At 39.6% G+C, this 16,804-nt stretch overlaps 1 protein-coding gene across 3 annotated transcripts in view; it reads right to left on the bottom strand.

Moving 5' to 3' along the window:
* Positions 1 to 16,804, bottom strand: part of LOC124615798 (sentrin-specific protease 1-like) — a 155,553-nt gene that overhangs the window by 106,918 nt on the left and 31,831 nt on the right. For 2 of the 3 annotated variants that reach the window (XM_047143930.1, XM_047143928.1), the window contains 4 exons: positions 12,299 to 12,393; positions 4,209 to 4,261; positions 3,811 to 3,906; positions 3,283 to 3,472 (listed from right to left, as the gene is read on the bottom strand). In XM_047143930.1, coding sequence (XP_046999886.1) covers positions 3,283 to 3,472; positions 3,811 to 3,906; positions 4,209 to 4,261; positions 12,299 to 12,393 — 434 coding nt within the window. Of the gene's footprint in view, positions 1 to 3,282; positions 3,475 to 3,810; positions 3,907 to 4,208; positions 4,262 to 12,298; positions 12,394 to 16,804 lie in introns of all 3 variants that reach the window. The other variant, XM_047143929.1, reaches the window with a different exon arrangement.

The raw sequence follows: 16,804 nt of genomic DNA, 5'->3' as shown, positions 1-16,804 counted from the left end.
TCTGCCAGGAAGTTTCATATCAGTGCACACTCCGCTGCAGAGCAAAAATCTCATTCCGGAAAGGTACTAGTGGAAACAGAATAAGATGATACTGATACAAAGAGAGCAAACAAAAAGGAAAAAAAAATATCAAATGGAACAATAGTAGCTACAAAGAAAAGAAGGGAGTTTCAACCTATCAATAAAAGGAAAATATAGAATATACTGAATTAAAACTGGCACAAAATGTCAGAGTATGGTGAGGAGATAAATGAAGAATTGGCATGAGAAACAGTTCAAAACTATGATAGTATGGGGAGGGGAGGTAACACACTTTTTCATCAGTTAAGATGGCAACTGATGTTGTAGCTATAACAGAGATAGAATTGTATAAGTATTCAATGTCTTCTTTACTGGAGTCTCTTTGGAACACAAGCACTTCCATTGTCTTCTGTCTTTATACACCATTCCTCCCTCTCCACCTTGATCCTGTCTTCACCTTTATTTTGCAAGCAGTTCTTCACCCCTTTCAGCTACTTGGTTGTAACTCTTCCTTTTGGTCTTTTCCCCTTCCCTTCTATTTCACGTATCTCTCTTGGTATTCTCTTGTCTTCCATTCACTTAACACATCCATACCATCAAAGCCAGGGGTATCGAACCCTCACCCCAAAGAAAGTACTGATGCAGGCCAAGGAGATTGCTACTCACCATAAAGATGACCAGTTGATTTGCACACAGGAACAACGAAAAGACTGTTACAAATTATAGCTTTCGGCCAAAACTTTCTTCAGCAAAGAAAACACACGCTTTCCAACCGGATTCTGGTTTTTTACCACTAAACAGCTAAATTCACAATTATGAAACTACAGAAGCCAGAACAATTTTCGTAAAGAAAAACCGTACACAGAAAGCACAATCATTGAAAACCCTGCTATCTGAACTTTTAATAATCTACAATGCACTGCCTAGAGAATAAAGGAAATGAGAATATTAGATTTATTTTAAGTAAGGAAAAGGTAACCACTCACCTATAGTAGATCAATGCATGGAGCACAGAAATAGCATTCACCCTAGCTTTCAAGCACTACCTCTTTTTCAGCATTGTGTGTGTGTGTGTGTGTGTGTGTGTGTGTGTGTGTGGGCGCGCGCGCGCGTGTGTGCACCCACATTTGTTGAGCAAGAAATTCTGGAAGCTCAAGAGAAAGAATCAATTATTCTGGATCTGAGTGGGAACAGTTGGAAGAAGATTCATAGCTAGGTAAGCTGTAGTCTGTTATGACTTTTGTCACTTACATTGTTGCTACAAATACTGCTGCCATAGTTACATTTTAGTTCTGCTTTACTCGTGTTCCATCTTGTCTTCTTTTTTACATACGAATCTTATAACATAGCAGTATTCAACATGCGTTTTGCAGATTTGTTCAGGGAAGACTTAAAGAATCTACCAGCAAAGCAAGCAGGAACGAAACAAGTTGACATTGCCAATTGCAACATGCTTCTCTGCATGCCAGAACACTTCAGAACTTTCCACATAAAAGCCAATTACCTATAAAATTGCTTAAGTGTTGGAAGGACAATTACATTTTCTGTCATTGTAACTGTAAAATTTGCAACCTGGTACAGATTTAAAAACAATAAATAAACTATCTTTGACTTTTTTAGTGTGCCCCTTTAAGAGGTATCAAAGGCAATTGTGTGAGTAATTATAACATAAATGCTTGGTTTTCTGGATCCAAAGTTTTTCTAAGTGGCTGGACTTCAGAGTGTTAAAGACAATACGATGAGTATTTAAACTTTTATTACTGTGGCGTGTGTTGGCTTCATGTCTATTGGCTCGGCAGAGGAAGAAGCAACCAGAAGAATGTATGATGAGATAAAAGAAATTACTCAAAATAGTTACAGGTGAAGAAAATTTAACTGTGATGGAGAGACTGGAATTTGACAGTACAACAAAGATCGGAAAGAAAAATAGGAGAACGAGGACTGAGAGGGAGGAATGAAAGCAGAAGAGACCTGATAGAATTTTGTACAGAGCGCAATTTAATAATTGCTAATACTTCGAAGAAAGTTGTATATGTGATATGATGATGTGATGAATATTGTGTGTTTGAAGGGACTACACTCCTCATCATGAGAGTAACATGTAAGGAGGTAAAAAGTGAAAAAAATGGGGACTTGGCTCGAGCTATATAAGCAAGCCGAAGAGTTTAAAAGGTCATGACAGTAGTCGTAACACAAAAGGTAAAAGAAAATAGCAATAACTCCAGCAGCATCTCGCATAAGAGGGTCTAAAAGCACAACAAGGTGGTCGCTTGGTGGGTACCTGATGCACGGGGAGGCTCTTGCCCCCACAAATACTCCTAGCACTGGAACTGGAAGAGTATTATAGGTTAGTGTAAAATCCACTCTCCCTCAGGAAATGCAACACTTTGGTAGTGGCTGTCACATCATCCACAGAGATCTGGAAAGATACATGCCACACCTACATGGACCCTTTAATCACTCACAATTGGTTTTGGGTTTTAGTAGCCTGCCTTTCCAATTCCCAGAGCCTCAATATATTGGGTCAAAGTTGTAATCTTAGGTCTGTGCCTGATATACCGACATCAAATTGATCTCCTGTAGTTGCATGTTTAGCTAAATGGTCAGTGGGATCATTTCCTACATCGCCTACTATCACAGCCCAGACCTACACTGACGTTTTAAGCACCTTTTTGCTTCCCACTCTTGAAAAGCAATTCGGAGATGATTATTGCCTCTTTCAGCACAATCGAGCATCTGTTCATAATGCACAGCCTGTGGCAGAGTGGTTACACGGCAATAAATCCCTGTAATAGACTGGTCCGCACAGACTCCTGACCTGAATCCTACAGAACACCTTTGGGATGTTTTGGAATGCTGACTTTGTGCCATGCCTCACCAACCGACATCGATACCTCTCCCCAGTGCAGCACTTCATGAAGAATGGGCTGCCATTCCCCAAGAAACCTTCCATTACCTGATTGAACATATGCCTGCAAGACTGGAAGCTGTCATCAAGGCTAAGGGTGGGCCAACACCATATTGAATTCCAGCATTACCGATGGAGGATGCCACGAACTTTTAAGTCATTTTCAGCCAGGTATCTGGATACTTTCAATCACATAGTGTATAAACTACCATGACAGGGAGGGGGAGCAGGGAGATCAGTGGGGAGTGAGTTAGAATGTATCAGTAGTGAACTATTTATTTGCATGTTTGTCAGCAGTAAATTTCTAGGATAAAGTTACTGAAATATGCAAAATAAAAATTAAGTCTACTTACGGCAATCATTCTTTGATTTCACTGTTTTCAAGACTTCAATATCATCATCTTTCTTTACATCTGCTGAAGAATTATTGGCATCAGATGATATACCCTGTACAGGTTTTTGTTTCAATTTTAGCCTAGAAATGGCTTTAGGGATTGGAGAAGCTGGAACCCAATCATTCTCCTCATCTGATACAACAATGCACTAGAAAGAAGCAGTGAAATTCGTAACAAGTTTTCTACTCACATATCTTAAAGAAGCAATCAGTCATAGCTAATAACAATCACTTGTCTACCCGCTACATCCAATTCTCAAACAACATACCACACAAACATTAAGACTTCTTATACTCACTGCGACTTATGTCTTGTAAAATACTAATGTTCTGTTAACAACAATCACAGACACACAAATCTACATACAAAACATAAATGCCACACATCTGAGATTAAAAAAAGGTGGGAAAGTAGTACATATGGGGAGACGACAGATTTTTAACACAAAAATCTGAAATGAGATAAAGAAAAATATGTTGTACAGACCTCATCATCATCATCATCTTGAGAGGAAATGTTTTCTTTGCTTGCTTTTCTTGCTGACATTTCAGCACCCCTACCCCGTATAAGGGACAGTTCATTCTACATAACATGCACAGAAAATTGAGAAAATCAGCACAGGGCATGTAGAATTGTTACTTATGAAGTAAAATAAAATAATTTTCTTTTCTTTCTCTTAGTTAAAATCATTACAATTTCTGCATGATAAGTAGGATGTTTGTCTTTAAATTGTCATTCAGTGAACAAAACAAAAAGCAATAATGAAATGTGAAACTATCAGATACAATGAAATCAAGTACATAGCCACAATGAAAACTTTAGAGACTTTGGTAAAACAATGAATGAAGAAATTGTTGCAAGTCTCTGAGCAAAAATTTGATTACCTGCAGAGTCCTGCTAGCTCTCTTCATTCTAACTTCAGCCGGAACCAGGAAATCTAGGCAGAAGACGTAAAACATTACGACTTCTCCAAATGTTGCAAAATTTTTTCCATCATAAATAATAATAGTACTGACACCATACTACCCCACATTGCTAAAGGGGTACTGATAAATCTTTAGCTTTGTAAAGACAGAGCTGAATGGAAATTATGCCACACTTTTAACTTCCAATCAACTAAAATACATTATCTAACAGTCTGTAAAAGAATGAATACCAACACAGGAATGACGTCACTAATTTTTAACACATACAAGTTGAAACACAGATTTAAATCAAAGCACGAGTCACAAAAACAATAGACACATGTCCTTTTGAAATAAACACTCTTATCATGTCTCTTTTGGAGTGAGTGTATTATGTATCTTGTCACACATAAACAAACAACGGAAATTCCAGCATTGCATAACAACAATATTATGAAACGGGTAGAGTGATTCAGCACACAGAGGAGATGTCTAGTGACCGACAGTCTCTCTCTCTCTCTCTCACTCACTCACTCACTCACTCACTCACACACACACACACACACAAAAAAACCACTGTCTCCAGCTACTGTGGCCAGATTGCAGACTGTGACCGCACCCAATCTTGCATGGATGGTGGGGGGGAGGGGGGGGGGGGTAAGGAGGCGGCATATGGTGTGAAGGGGGGGGGGGAGGGAGGGGTGCAGAATATCAGGGGATGGCAAAGAGCTGATTGTGGGATCATGGGGAGACATGCTGCAGACAGGGTAGAACTGCTAGGTGCAGTCGGGAAGTTTGACACTAAGGGCGGAAGGGGGGCAGGGAGAGCCAGGAAAAGGAGAGAAGTACAGAAGAGGAAAGAGACTGTATGTGTTGGCAGAATAAGAGGCTCTGTTGTGCTAAAATGTGACCAAAGGAGTGGACAGGTAGGTGACGGATAGGGACTAGCGAAGATTGAGAGCAGGGGGGTTACAGGAATATAGGACATATTGCAGGGAGAGTTCCCAACTGTACAGTTCAGAAAAGCTCATGTTGCTACATAGGATTCAGATGGCACATGCTGTGAAGCGATCATTGAAGTGACACACATCATGTTGGGCAGCACGCTGAGCAACCCAGTGGTCCAGCTGAAGAGGCCACAGTTTGGCAATGGCCATTCATGTGGATAGACAGCTTGTTAGTTGTCATGCCCACTTAGAAAGCAGAACAATAGTTGTAGCTAAGATTGTCCATCACACGGCTCCTTTCACAGATAACACTGCCTCTGATAGGGTAGGAGATGTCTGTAATAGGACAGGAGTAGGTGGTAGTGGGAGGGCTTGCATCTAGGTTTATTTCAGGGATACGAGCTATGAGGCAAGAGGTTGGGAAGAGACTCGAATAGGGCCTTGGCAGCACTACCTGTGAAAGCAGCCTTGTGCTCTACAAACTAAGCTGCAACAACTGTGCTCCTTTCTAAGTGGGCATCACAACTAACAACCTGTCTGTTTACACGAATGGTCATTGTTGAACTATGGCCAAGAGATCTTGACCACCCATTCCTTTCCTGCCCTCCCCTCCTCTCTCACCTCTCCCCTGCCCTCTGTCTAACATCCCGACTGCACATAGCTGCCCTACCCTCTCTCCACCTCATCCCTATGCACTCACCAGCACTTCAGTGCAGCTCAAAGGCACAGACATAAATTTTCATAAGCATAGGTTCTGGGTGCAACTCAAGGATTAAGTCATCTAAGAGTCAAAGTAGAAGACACTGCACAAAAGAAAAGAAGAAGTGTCTTACACGGAGCATTTTTATCATCCACCTTCATGGTATAAGCAATTACAAAACAGGTGATCTGCGTTTGGTCTGTACATTTTACTACAGTACAATGTCAACCATTCTAGTCCCCTTAGTATCTACTGGCTTCCCATTAGCTACTTTCTATTTAAATTCTTGTATCGTAGAAGGGACAAACATTTGTCCCACAGACAAATATTGATATCTGCTGCTTAGTTATTTACTATCTGCCATCTGAGCAGTCTATATATTTCCTCTTTTTCAAGTCGAGCCATAGCGGCCGCAGAGTGTGGTCGTGAATGTGTGTGTGTGTGTGTGTGTGTGTGTGTGTGTGTGTGTGTGAGAGAGAGAGAGAGAGAGAGAGAGAGAGAGAGAGAGAGAGAGAGAGGGGGGGGGGGGGGGGAGAGAGAGGGAGAGAGAGAGAGGGAGAGAGAGAGATTTTTTTATATTTCTGAAGACAACTTTTCAGCAGAAAGCTTGAATATTTGGCACTTTTTTCATTGTCCCTGTCTGTGACTCTGTGCTTTCTCTATGTGGTGGGTAGTAATCTATCCTTTTCATAACAATGTTGTTAAAATTAGCTGGCCGGAGTGGCCGAGCGGTTCTAGGCGCTACAGTCTGGAACCGCCCGACTGCTATGGTCGCAGGTTCGAATCCTGCCTCGGACATGGATGTGTGTGCTGTCCTTAGGTTAGTTAGGTTTAAGTAGTTCTAAGTTCTAGGGGACTAATGACCTCAGAAGTTAAGTCCCATAGTGCTCAGAGCCATTTGAACCATTTTGTTAAAATTATGAAGATCTTGGCTGCATAATGAAATCAAAAGATACAGATGCAAAATACACTGAGACACTGTTGGTGTATTGTAGTCTAGTATGTCAAATACTGATCAGCAAACAGTACCTAAATGGTAATTAATAGGGGGCTGTTAAGGCTGCAAAAGATCCAGTAGCCATTGGCATATCACAAAAACTTACACAAGTCAACAACAATGCATCTGATTATGGAAGATAAGTTGAAAGTGGATCTGACTATAGCAGAAATTGCAAATGTGATGGGACTGCTAGTCTAGCAGCCAGCAAGAAATGAATTTTCTTAATCACAGAGAAAATTTCAAATGCATTCAAATATTCAGTTAGTCCTTCATTGTGTTCTGTAGATCCCATCAAGGAGGAGAGCTTTCACGAATGTGGATTAGTCAAGGTATACATTAACAAAAGTCAAGCAGTTCACAAAAACTACCTCAATAACATGTTAACAATACATTACCACACTATTGCTTGATGCTATTCATGCTTATGCCAGCTTAATTTAATCAAGTACATTAGAAAAAAAATTGCTACTTTGAATAAAACTGCTTCCTCCTCACTTATACTACATAGCTGTTGTTTAGCTGCTATTGGTGGTTTAATATTTACTGACTAGAGCGGTACTTTTCAAAGTTAATGTTTACCTACAGTGCTAAATTCTGTGTCCTATTTATAGTACCTTACTACTTGTCATGCAGCTTTACAACGAACACAGCTACTTGTCATGCCATTAACAGATACTTTCAATCCTTAAACTAGATATTTAGTAAATTTCTACATTGTGGCTTATGAATTAAGGGGGGTAGGACGTCAAACGGGCCAACTTGGAGCAGGAGAGGCATCACAGGACATTTTAATTTCCAGTGTCTATACTTTTACAAATAAATTCATAAAACTTTGTCAGCATCACCAGGAAGGATTCCGGATTCACACTCATTGGGGTGGAAGTTCGAAGACATAACAAAATAATAATTTTTTTTTTTTTTTACATGTGAAATTTCATCATTTTTTCACTTACTAATGGCTGCATTTGTTGCTATAGGTACACTTTTCTTCAAAAGTTGGACAGATTCTTCGATGAATTTTGCACAGCATACATACCATACTTACAGGTGTCTGAAACTCTAGAATTTATTTAATTTATGAAAAAACGAATGAGCTGTTGTATTTTAAACTTCATGTTTAGAAAAAACACAAATTTTGTAGTTAATTACCTCAATTTTTACCACAGTTTTTAACAGATTTGGAAAATTCTAGAGTTTCATACACCTTTAAGTATGGTTTGTATGCTGTGCAAAATTCATCGAACCATCTCTCTTACTTATGAAGAAAAGTGTACCTATAGCAACAAATGCTGCCATTAGACGATGATGAAATTTCACATGTAAAAAAAATTACTTTGTTATGTTTTCGAACTCCCACTGCTATGAGTGTGAATTCTGAATCCTTCCTGGTCATGCTGACAAAGTTTTATGAATTTATTTGTAAAAGTATAGACAGTGGAAATTAAAATGTCCTGTGGTGCCTCTCCTGCTCGAAGTCGGCCCGTTTGACGTCCTACCCCCCCTTAATGTAGATTGCCCTGCTACAGGTAGTAATTTCTCCCCAAATTCATCATCTGAAAAATATAAAGTCATCTTACACTCACAGGTTACGCTTATGTTGCCAACATGCACAGAATTGACAATTTCAGAAGGGTGGTAGGGGCGGTAGTGGCACCAGCCTGGCCAAGCAGTATGAAGAGTATGGGAAGTGGAGTGGCTAGTGTGCAGAACATTTTGTCGTGCTGCCAACCATGGGATTACACTCCATATACTTTGCATTTTATAAACATCTAAGTAGTATACATTTCTACAGGCGACTAACTAATTTAAACAAATATGTTTGCACAGATCACTCAAATTAAGGCACAAAAAATGATGTTCAGCAACAGTGCTAAAGTTGCTACTGATCTTAAAAAAAGTGAACGTCATTTTGTATTCAAGGTCGACATACAGTCAGGTAAATATGATATTCATGTTTATTTTACTTTCTTTTGAACTGTTTGCGATTCCAAATTTCTCACTTTATTCTACATGGAAGGTTTTCAAACATCTATACATCCAAGCGCAAAAATCCACTATAAAGAGGCAATGTTTACATGAAAATTAACTTTGTGTCTTCTAATGTGACTTTGTACATCACAGTTCAGTTCAAACTGATTTTTATTATCAGCAACAAAAACCAGTGAAGAGTAATGTATTGACAAGTGAGAGAGAATTTCAAAACCCCTCAAAAGGTTTCTGCAAGATGTATGGTTATCTACTTTACACAATATTCTTGCTGCTTACTTCTGCGAATAAACACTTATTCACTTTAGATGCACTGCCCCAAAAAATAATTTCATATGACAGCAAGGAGTGAAAATATGCAAAATAAGCCTTGTCTCATTAATATCTAGTTTTAGTAAGAATTTGTCATTATTGTTTGTTTTAAATTGCGTAACATGAGTCTGCGAGATTTAAGATAAACTGCTAGCTGTGAACCACTTACAGAAGTCTTCGGATATCATCTGAGCTGTATCTTTGATGACTGAGATAGAATCCTTGATAAGTGCACCTGAGTCAGCAGTTAACATTATAGTTTTTGAATTACCCTTTAAAGTCACTGGAATATCTTTTATGTAAGTTAAGAATAAGAGTTGGCCCAGAACCCATGCATCAAAACATCAACACAAAGACTATTTAAAGTTGACAGATTTTTTAACATAAGGGAACTAAAAATGACAATACAAAGAGCATGACAGAACTGAAAAGGTATCTTGGTCCTCTGTAAGAACAGAGTAGCCACCACTGTGCTAACTCAAACAGCCCAAGGAACAGACTTTTGATGGCACAGTGCAGAGAAAGCCACGACGTGTGTGCTTGTCCCATGAAAGCATTTAACAATTTGGTGACTTGAAATTTGATGCAAATGGGACCAAATGGGTATGTTCATGAAACTGTTGACACTACAAATCATTCATATGAACAACTGATAAACACTGCATTATATCACAGCAACAGTACTGACAATGGCACAGCAATCCTCCATGCACCAAGCTTGATGCCTCATAAGTTCAGCTTTTATTACAAGTGAACACACAAAACTATTTTTAACTACTACTGACAAAGTCAAGCAGAAGATGATGCTTTCCTGCAATTTAGCAGTTCAACTGCTTTTGACCTTACACAACACTGGGGAATTCGCTCACAAAGATTTATCATGGCAGGGTGGTGGTGGTGGTGGTGGTGGTGGTGGTGGTGGTGGTGGTGGTGGTGCTACTGCTGGTGGTGGTGGTGGTGGTTGTTGTTGTGGGAGGGGTTTGTGTGAATGTTGCTCACATGCTTAAGCAATGTTGTTTTACGAAACTTGTTCTTTTGTGCAGCAGAATGACATTGGAATAGAGGACTGTCTTGCAAATCTGGATTAGGAACTAGGATTACAGCAATAAAATCAAAAAAACTTATTGCTTGGGAGGAACTACACAAAAATAAAACTTATTTCATCAAAAGACAACATGGACATTCAAGACTTGTTAGCACTGGATGAATCCAACACTCCTGTTGATATCTTAAGTATCTGTATTTTATTTACACTAACACTGTAAAAAGGACCAGTTTGTCATCGTAATCTATATCATAACTATTTCATTTAAGGACACAACTCTTGCAACCGAGATTCATCTGTGTGGTTAAATTTCATGACCATCAAGTCAACTGCATACACTTCTAGCATTTCAGCATATCAATCATTTCACTCAACCACTGTGGTTAGGAGCAGCTTAGAGGCTTCAAACCACACAAAATTAACACATCTTTTGACAGTATGATACTGGGAACTATTTTCTGGGACTTGAATGGGAAGATAATTGGTGGCTTAAACTTAATGATCACCAAATTTGGTGCCAATGTCCTTTCCAGTGAAGTTATGCAACACTGTTGATGGTGTTCTCTCCATCGTGAAAGAAAGTTAAAATTGACTTATGTTTTATGTTATTCAAGAGGAGTGGGCTATGTGCTGTCAATGGGTTTCACACCACTCTTTCCCTTTTCTGATCATCAGACAATACAAAAATGAAAACACAGTAAGCACATTCCAATTACAGTCATCTGCACTCAACAGATACCCTTGAGAAAAAGCAATCACACTACAAACCCTTTCTGATTTAGTGGCTAAACCTATCCCTCAGAATGTCACAGCCAACAGTCCCATCAGACTCTCACTCTCTCACTGCAAACTTAACAGCACTTTGCAATGGGATGACTACAATCTACATCTCTTAACTGCCAGAACAATGACACGAGGCACCAAGTTCCAGGAGGAAGTAGTACAGGGCTACTACAAATGATTGAAGCGATTTCATAAATTCACTGTAGCTCCATTCATTGACATATGGTCACGACACACTACAGATACGTAAAAAAACTCAAAGTTTTGTTCGGCTGAAGCCGCACTTCAGGTTTATGCCGCCAGAGCGCTCAAGAGCGCAGTGAGACAAAATGGCGATATGAGCCGAGAAAGCGTATGTCGTGCTTGAAATGCACTCACGTCAGTCAGTCATAACAGTGCAACGACACTTCAGGACAAAGTTCAACAAAGATCCACCAACTGCTAACTCCATTCGGCGATGGTATGCGCAGTTTAAAGCTTCTGGATGCCTCTGTAAGGGGAAATCAACGGGTCGGCCTGCAGTGAGCGAAGAAACAGTTGAACACGTGCGGGCAAGTTTCACACGTAGCCCGCGGAAAATTGGCTCATGCCACAACTGAAGACTGACAGTGCTGACTTCATCTTTCAACAGGATGGTGCTCCACCGCACTTCCATCATGATGTTCGGCATTTCTTAAACAGGAGATTGGAAAACCGATGGATCGGTCGTGGTGGAGATCATGATCAGCAATTCATGTCGTGGCCTCCACACTCTTCCGGCTTAACCCCATGTGATTTCTTTTTGTGGGGTTATGTGAAACATTCAGTGTTTAAACCTCCTCTACCAAGAAACGTGCCAGAACTACGAGCTCGCATCAACGATGCTTTCGAACTCATTGATGGGGACATGCTGCGCCGAGTGTGGGAGGAACTTGATTATCGGCTTGATGTCTGCCGAATCACTAAAGGAGCACATATCGAACATTTGTGAATGCCTAAAAAAACGTTTTGAGTTTTTGTATGTGTGTGCAAAGCATTGTGAAAATATCTCAAATAATAAAGTTATTGTACAGCTGTGAAATCGCTTCAAACATTTGTAATAACCCTGTAGATACTATATTAAATATTATCACACTAATTTAGATGCACACGGAACCTACTAAATTCTGTTTGACAAAGAAGCAACAGAGCCTAAAATCAGATATCACTCACTTGTATCTGGTGTATTTCAGTCCTTGGAGATGGTTTGCTTAAACTCTGGGTTCAATGTCTTATTATTGGTACACAATAATACTAGTTGTAATATGAAATTCTTACCTAGTGAAGTGAGAGGAGTGTGATGAGATCTTGGGCTACCAATCTTCCGAAATTTTGGTGAAATCACATCTTCATCAGTATCACATTCTAACTGCCTACAAATAATACCAGATAAAATTAACATCAATGTAACAAAAAAGGAGAAAATCAAGACAATTCTTTTAAAAAATAGTCACATATAGGCTGTCCATAATTAAAGCTTCGGTTGAAAAATGCTGTAGAAAGAACCACCGCTCAGAATGATGTCAAGAGTTGAACAGCATATTACTGACCTGGGGAAAAGTCATGAAACAAAAAAATTTTTAAAAATTAAAAAAATAAAATAAAGTGCATTCTATAGGCCAAATTTTCATTTATGTGTCAGAATAGGCACACCAATAAGCACACAGCTGTTCCTCAGTTTGTGTCCAAGATGCACAACATGACTGTCTACATGAAGGATCATGCACTGCTGGTAAAACTCTTTTACAAAAATGATGACTGCGCGCCAGTAGGCCTACCCCTGTAGGTTGTCAAAAAAGTCACTACTGGTCCAATGATTACAAAATTTGAAAAGAAAGGTTCTTCTGAAGCACAATGTGGCAGAGGGAGAAAAGCAGTTGACACGACACCTGTCGAAGATATGGTCACAGCACTGCAGGAGGGTTTGAGCAGTGGTGTCAAACATGCAATCCATGGGAAACTGGCCGAATGACAGACATGCCTACGAGAACAGTGTATCAAGTCCTACAAACATGCTGCATTGATATACATACAAAAACCACCCATCTTATCCACACAAAATCACCCATCTTCTGGAGTTGCTTCCTGCCCACCAGCCAGAGAGACAAACTTTCACCCTGGAATTTCTTGCTCAGATGGAAGTGGACAATGAATAGCCATGAAACATACTGTGGACAGAAAAAGCCCATTTCCACTCCATGGACATGTCAGTACACAGAACTGCAGAATATGAACATCAGAAAACCCAAATGCATGGCAACCAGTATTTGATTCTACAAAAGTGACTGTGGGGTGCAGGTTGGCAGCACCATTTTTATATTTTTGAGGAGGTGGGTCATGTTACTTGTACAATCAATGGCAAATGCCATGGGTTTTTTGCACATCAATGTCATTCCAACCCTTCAACAGTGTAGATGTGTGGGCAGGATCATTTTTATGTAATATGGTACACCTCCGCACAATACACAGCCAGTGAAATGGCTGCTACAGAGGCATTTCAGAAATGGTAGAATTATCAGTCATCATTTCTGTAGAGCCTTAAAACCTGGCCATACAGATCATCTGATCTTAATCCATGTAACTTCTGATTGTGGGGTTATCTTTAAGATGTTATGTTCAGTCCTCCAGTTACATAGCTGAATTGAAGGCAAGCATTGCCCAATGCATTCTGAATGTGACCCCTGAGACATTCTGATCTGTTGTGTAACGTGCCGTTTCCTGATTTCAACTTGTGGCGGAACGCTGTGGGCAGCATACAAAGGGGTACCTGGAGTACCACTGCTGTGGGCGAAGTTTGTGCACGATGCATCTCTGCCACTAGGCGTGACTAGGCATGTATAGCACTACTCATTGACAGTTCATGTCACCTGTGTTGCCAACCTGGCTTGTTCTGTTCATCTGCAATGATTGTTTTTGCTAGTTCTGTTTGGTTCTTGTTTCGTTTTTTATGATGGCAAGTTTAAGTTAACAAGCTGTAAAATTTTCTTTTCTACTCGGTAAAAAAAGCTGCTGAAATTGTTTTAACGTTGAAAACAGCGTACCAAGATGACTCTGAAAACATCTTACCAAGATGACTATGTGAACAACTCAAGTGTATGAGTGGTTTGCTCCATTTAAAAATGGCGATGTGTCCACTGATGACAAACCTCATTCTGGACATCCATAAACTACCAAATCGACGAAAATATTGAAAAGAATTCGAGAGCTGGTGCTCACAGACCATTTTAAGAAGTTTTAAGAAGATTGTGCCACAGCATTCATCGAAAAAAGCCCAATTTGTGGCAAACAGAAGACTGGTTCTTCAACCACAACAATGCACCTGCACACACAGTCATCTCTGTTTAGAGAGATTTTGGCTAAAAATGGCACGGTTCCGCTGCCCCATGCGCCTTACTCACCTGACCTGGCTCTATGTGAGTTTTCTTATTTCCATGCGTGAACAAATTGAAGAAGTTGAGAAAAAAATGAGGGAGGAGCAGTCAGCCATTTCTAAAGATGACTACAAAAAATGTTTTGAACAGTGGAAGCACGGGTGAGAGAATGGTGTCAGTTATAATGGAGAGTATTTTGAAGGGGATAAGGTTGTTTTGTGAGCAATTTGAAAACACTTAGCTTTTAAAAAACAATTCTTTTTTAGAAACTAATGTCTTTTTGCTTTTTATGCAGTTTTTTGTCCAAGGACAATTAAAAAAAGATGTAATTTTGCTTTCTTCTCATCTGAAGCGGTACGGCCTTGCCTCTGTAGGTGAGCTTACCTAACAAAACCATAACTGTTGACTGCTGAACTTGTACAATCATGCATACTGGATGTATGGATGGTCTCATGCACAACTCAAACCACAGCCATCATATCGTTATCCATCTGTCATTTGTAGCCAGTCCAGTTTATGTTAAACACATTTACAGTGCTATCTATTGGTAAAATTTTGATTTGTTTTTTCCCTGATGTTTCCCCCTTCGCCAATACTACACCACTCCAATTTGACGGCATTCTGCACAGTGGTTCTCTTTCTATAGTGTTTTGAAACTGAAATTTTAATTATGGACACTCAAATTGATATGCACCAACACATTGCGCTTCAAACACAGTGTACGGGGATGGCTCTTTATTTTTTCCCCTGCTTATGTCAAAGCGTATGAGCAGAAAATACAGCAAACCCCAGTTAACAGAACTCAGGTCCACCAAAACCGAGGTAATCCTAGACACCTCCGAGAATCACAAATCTAAAAATATAACACTGTAATGCATGAAAATAATTCGAGGGCAAGAGCTGGGCTATGGCTAGCAGGGAGAGCTGAGTGCCCAATCTTGAATTACTCTCCCAGCCACCGACTCACCAGTCTTAATATCCTACACAGCCAACAATAATGGCATTCAAATGGGTGTTTATTTCTGTTGCATGTATATTTTTGCGTTATTGTGACTAAGCAGAGGCATGATGATTTTATTTTTACTGATATTTAGCTGCTGTCAGAGAAGTTGAAAATGCAATCCTACAACGCAGGCTTTATCCAGACCAAATTTACTGCTTTGCTGCGATGTACACAGATGCAAAATAAATTAAGTAACATAAAAATAACTTTACTAGAAAAGAAGAAGTAGAATTGAAATCAGGCAAGTTGTGTGCCTCTGTACTGAACAAAGCTCCATAATACACTCTGGTGCAAGTCCGCGATCTTAAGCAGTGGTGTGTTAAAGAGTCATGAACCGACTATTGCCTGGATATGTATGAGCAGTTTGGCTTCCAGAACTTGTTTCAGATTGTAACTGCTTTCTGATTTTTTATAGCCTCTGATTATGTCTCCAGCATTGGAAGACAAAATGTCAGGCAGAAAAATACACCTTGGAACATGGCCTAATGGCCGTAAAACAAATATCACCACAAATGGAAAACAGAAGTCTTTCAGAATTGGTGAGGCATAAATTAGATTTTTAGAGCAAGCAGCAAAAAATCCTCATAGAATCCCATTGAAAACTTGGGACACTGAAAAAGTAAGTGAAGATCTTAATCTTTAGTTCACCTAGCAACGAGAAAAAGGGATGCCTTTGACTGATCTGATACTGCAAGAGAAATCCGAAATGTTAACTGATGTGTTAGGTGAGGAAGAAAAAGATTTTTTCAAGCTTTGGGTTGTGAGACTAATTTAAAAATAGATACAATGACTGGCAGCTGAATACACTTGGAAAAAGTTATCAGCAGACCCTGACACAGTTGATGTTTTCAGATGATTCCTATTCTAAATGTTCTATTAAGGACCAAATTTACAATGCCAATGAAACTGGTGTTAACTTCAAGATGCTGCCCAGAAAAATCCCTAGCTTCCTAAAAGAAGTCTGCCCAGTCTGGAAAACAAATGGTCAACTGTTTTATTTTGCACCAAATGCTTCTGTCACAAGTGTCTATCAGAAAGTAGAAAAACCTCCAGCCATGAAGGATGTTGCCCGAAATGCACTACCAGTTTTTACAGAGCCGAAAAAAGTTCCTGGTTGTCAGGTGTACTCTTTGCCGAATAGTTTAGCAATCAGTTTGCAGCAAAAGCTGAAAAGCATTAAACTGAAAAAAGTCTGCCCAAGAAAGTAATCTTGTTAATTAACATTGCACCTAAACACCCTTTCGGGTCAAAAAATGTTGATATCGCTGTGCATTTTGTTACCCCAAATGTTACTAGTGTAATTCAGCCACTGTATCATGGCATAATAGCAACATTCTTGGGCATGCCTGGGATCAGCAGAAACTCTTCAGAAGTGTTTGAAGAGAACTTATGAGTTTGAAAGAGATGACT

This window comes from Schistocerca americana, chromosome 5, assembly GCF_021461395.2.
Source record: "Schistocerca americana isolate TAMUIC-IGC-003095 chromosome 5, iqSchAmer2.1, whole genome shotgun sequence".
In the NCBI taxonomy this organism is placed as follows: Eukaryota; Metazoa; Arthropoda; class Insecta; order Orthoptera; family Acrididae; genus Schistocerca; species Schistocerca americana.
The sequence above is the reverse complement of the archived record's forward strand: the minus strand, read 5'-3'. Positions and strand labels throughout refer to the sequence as shown.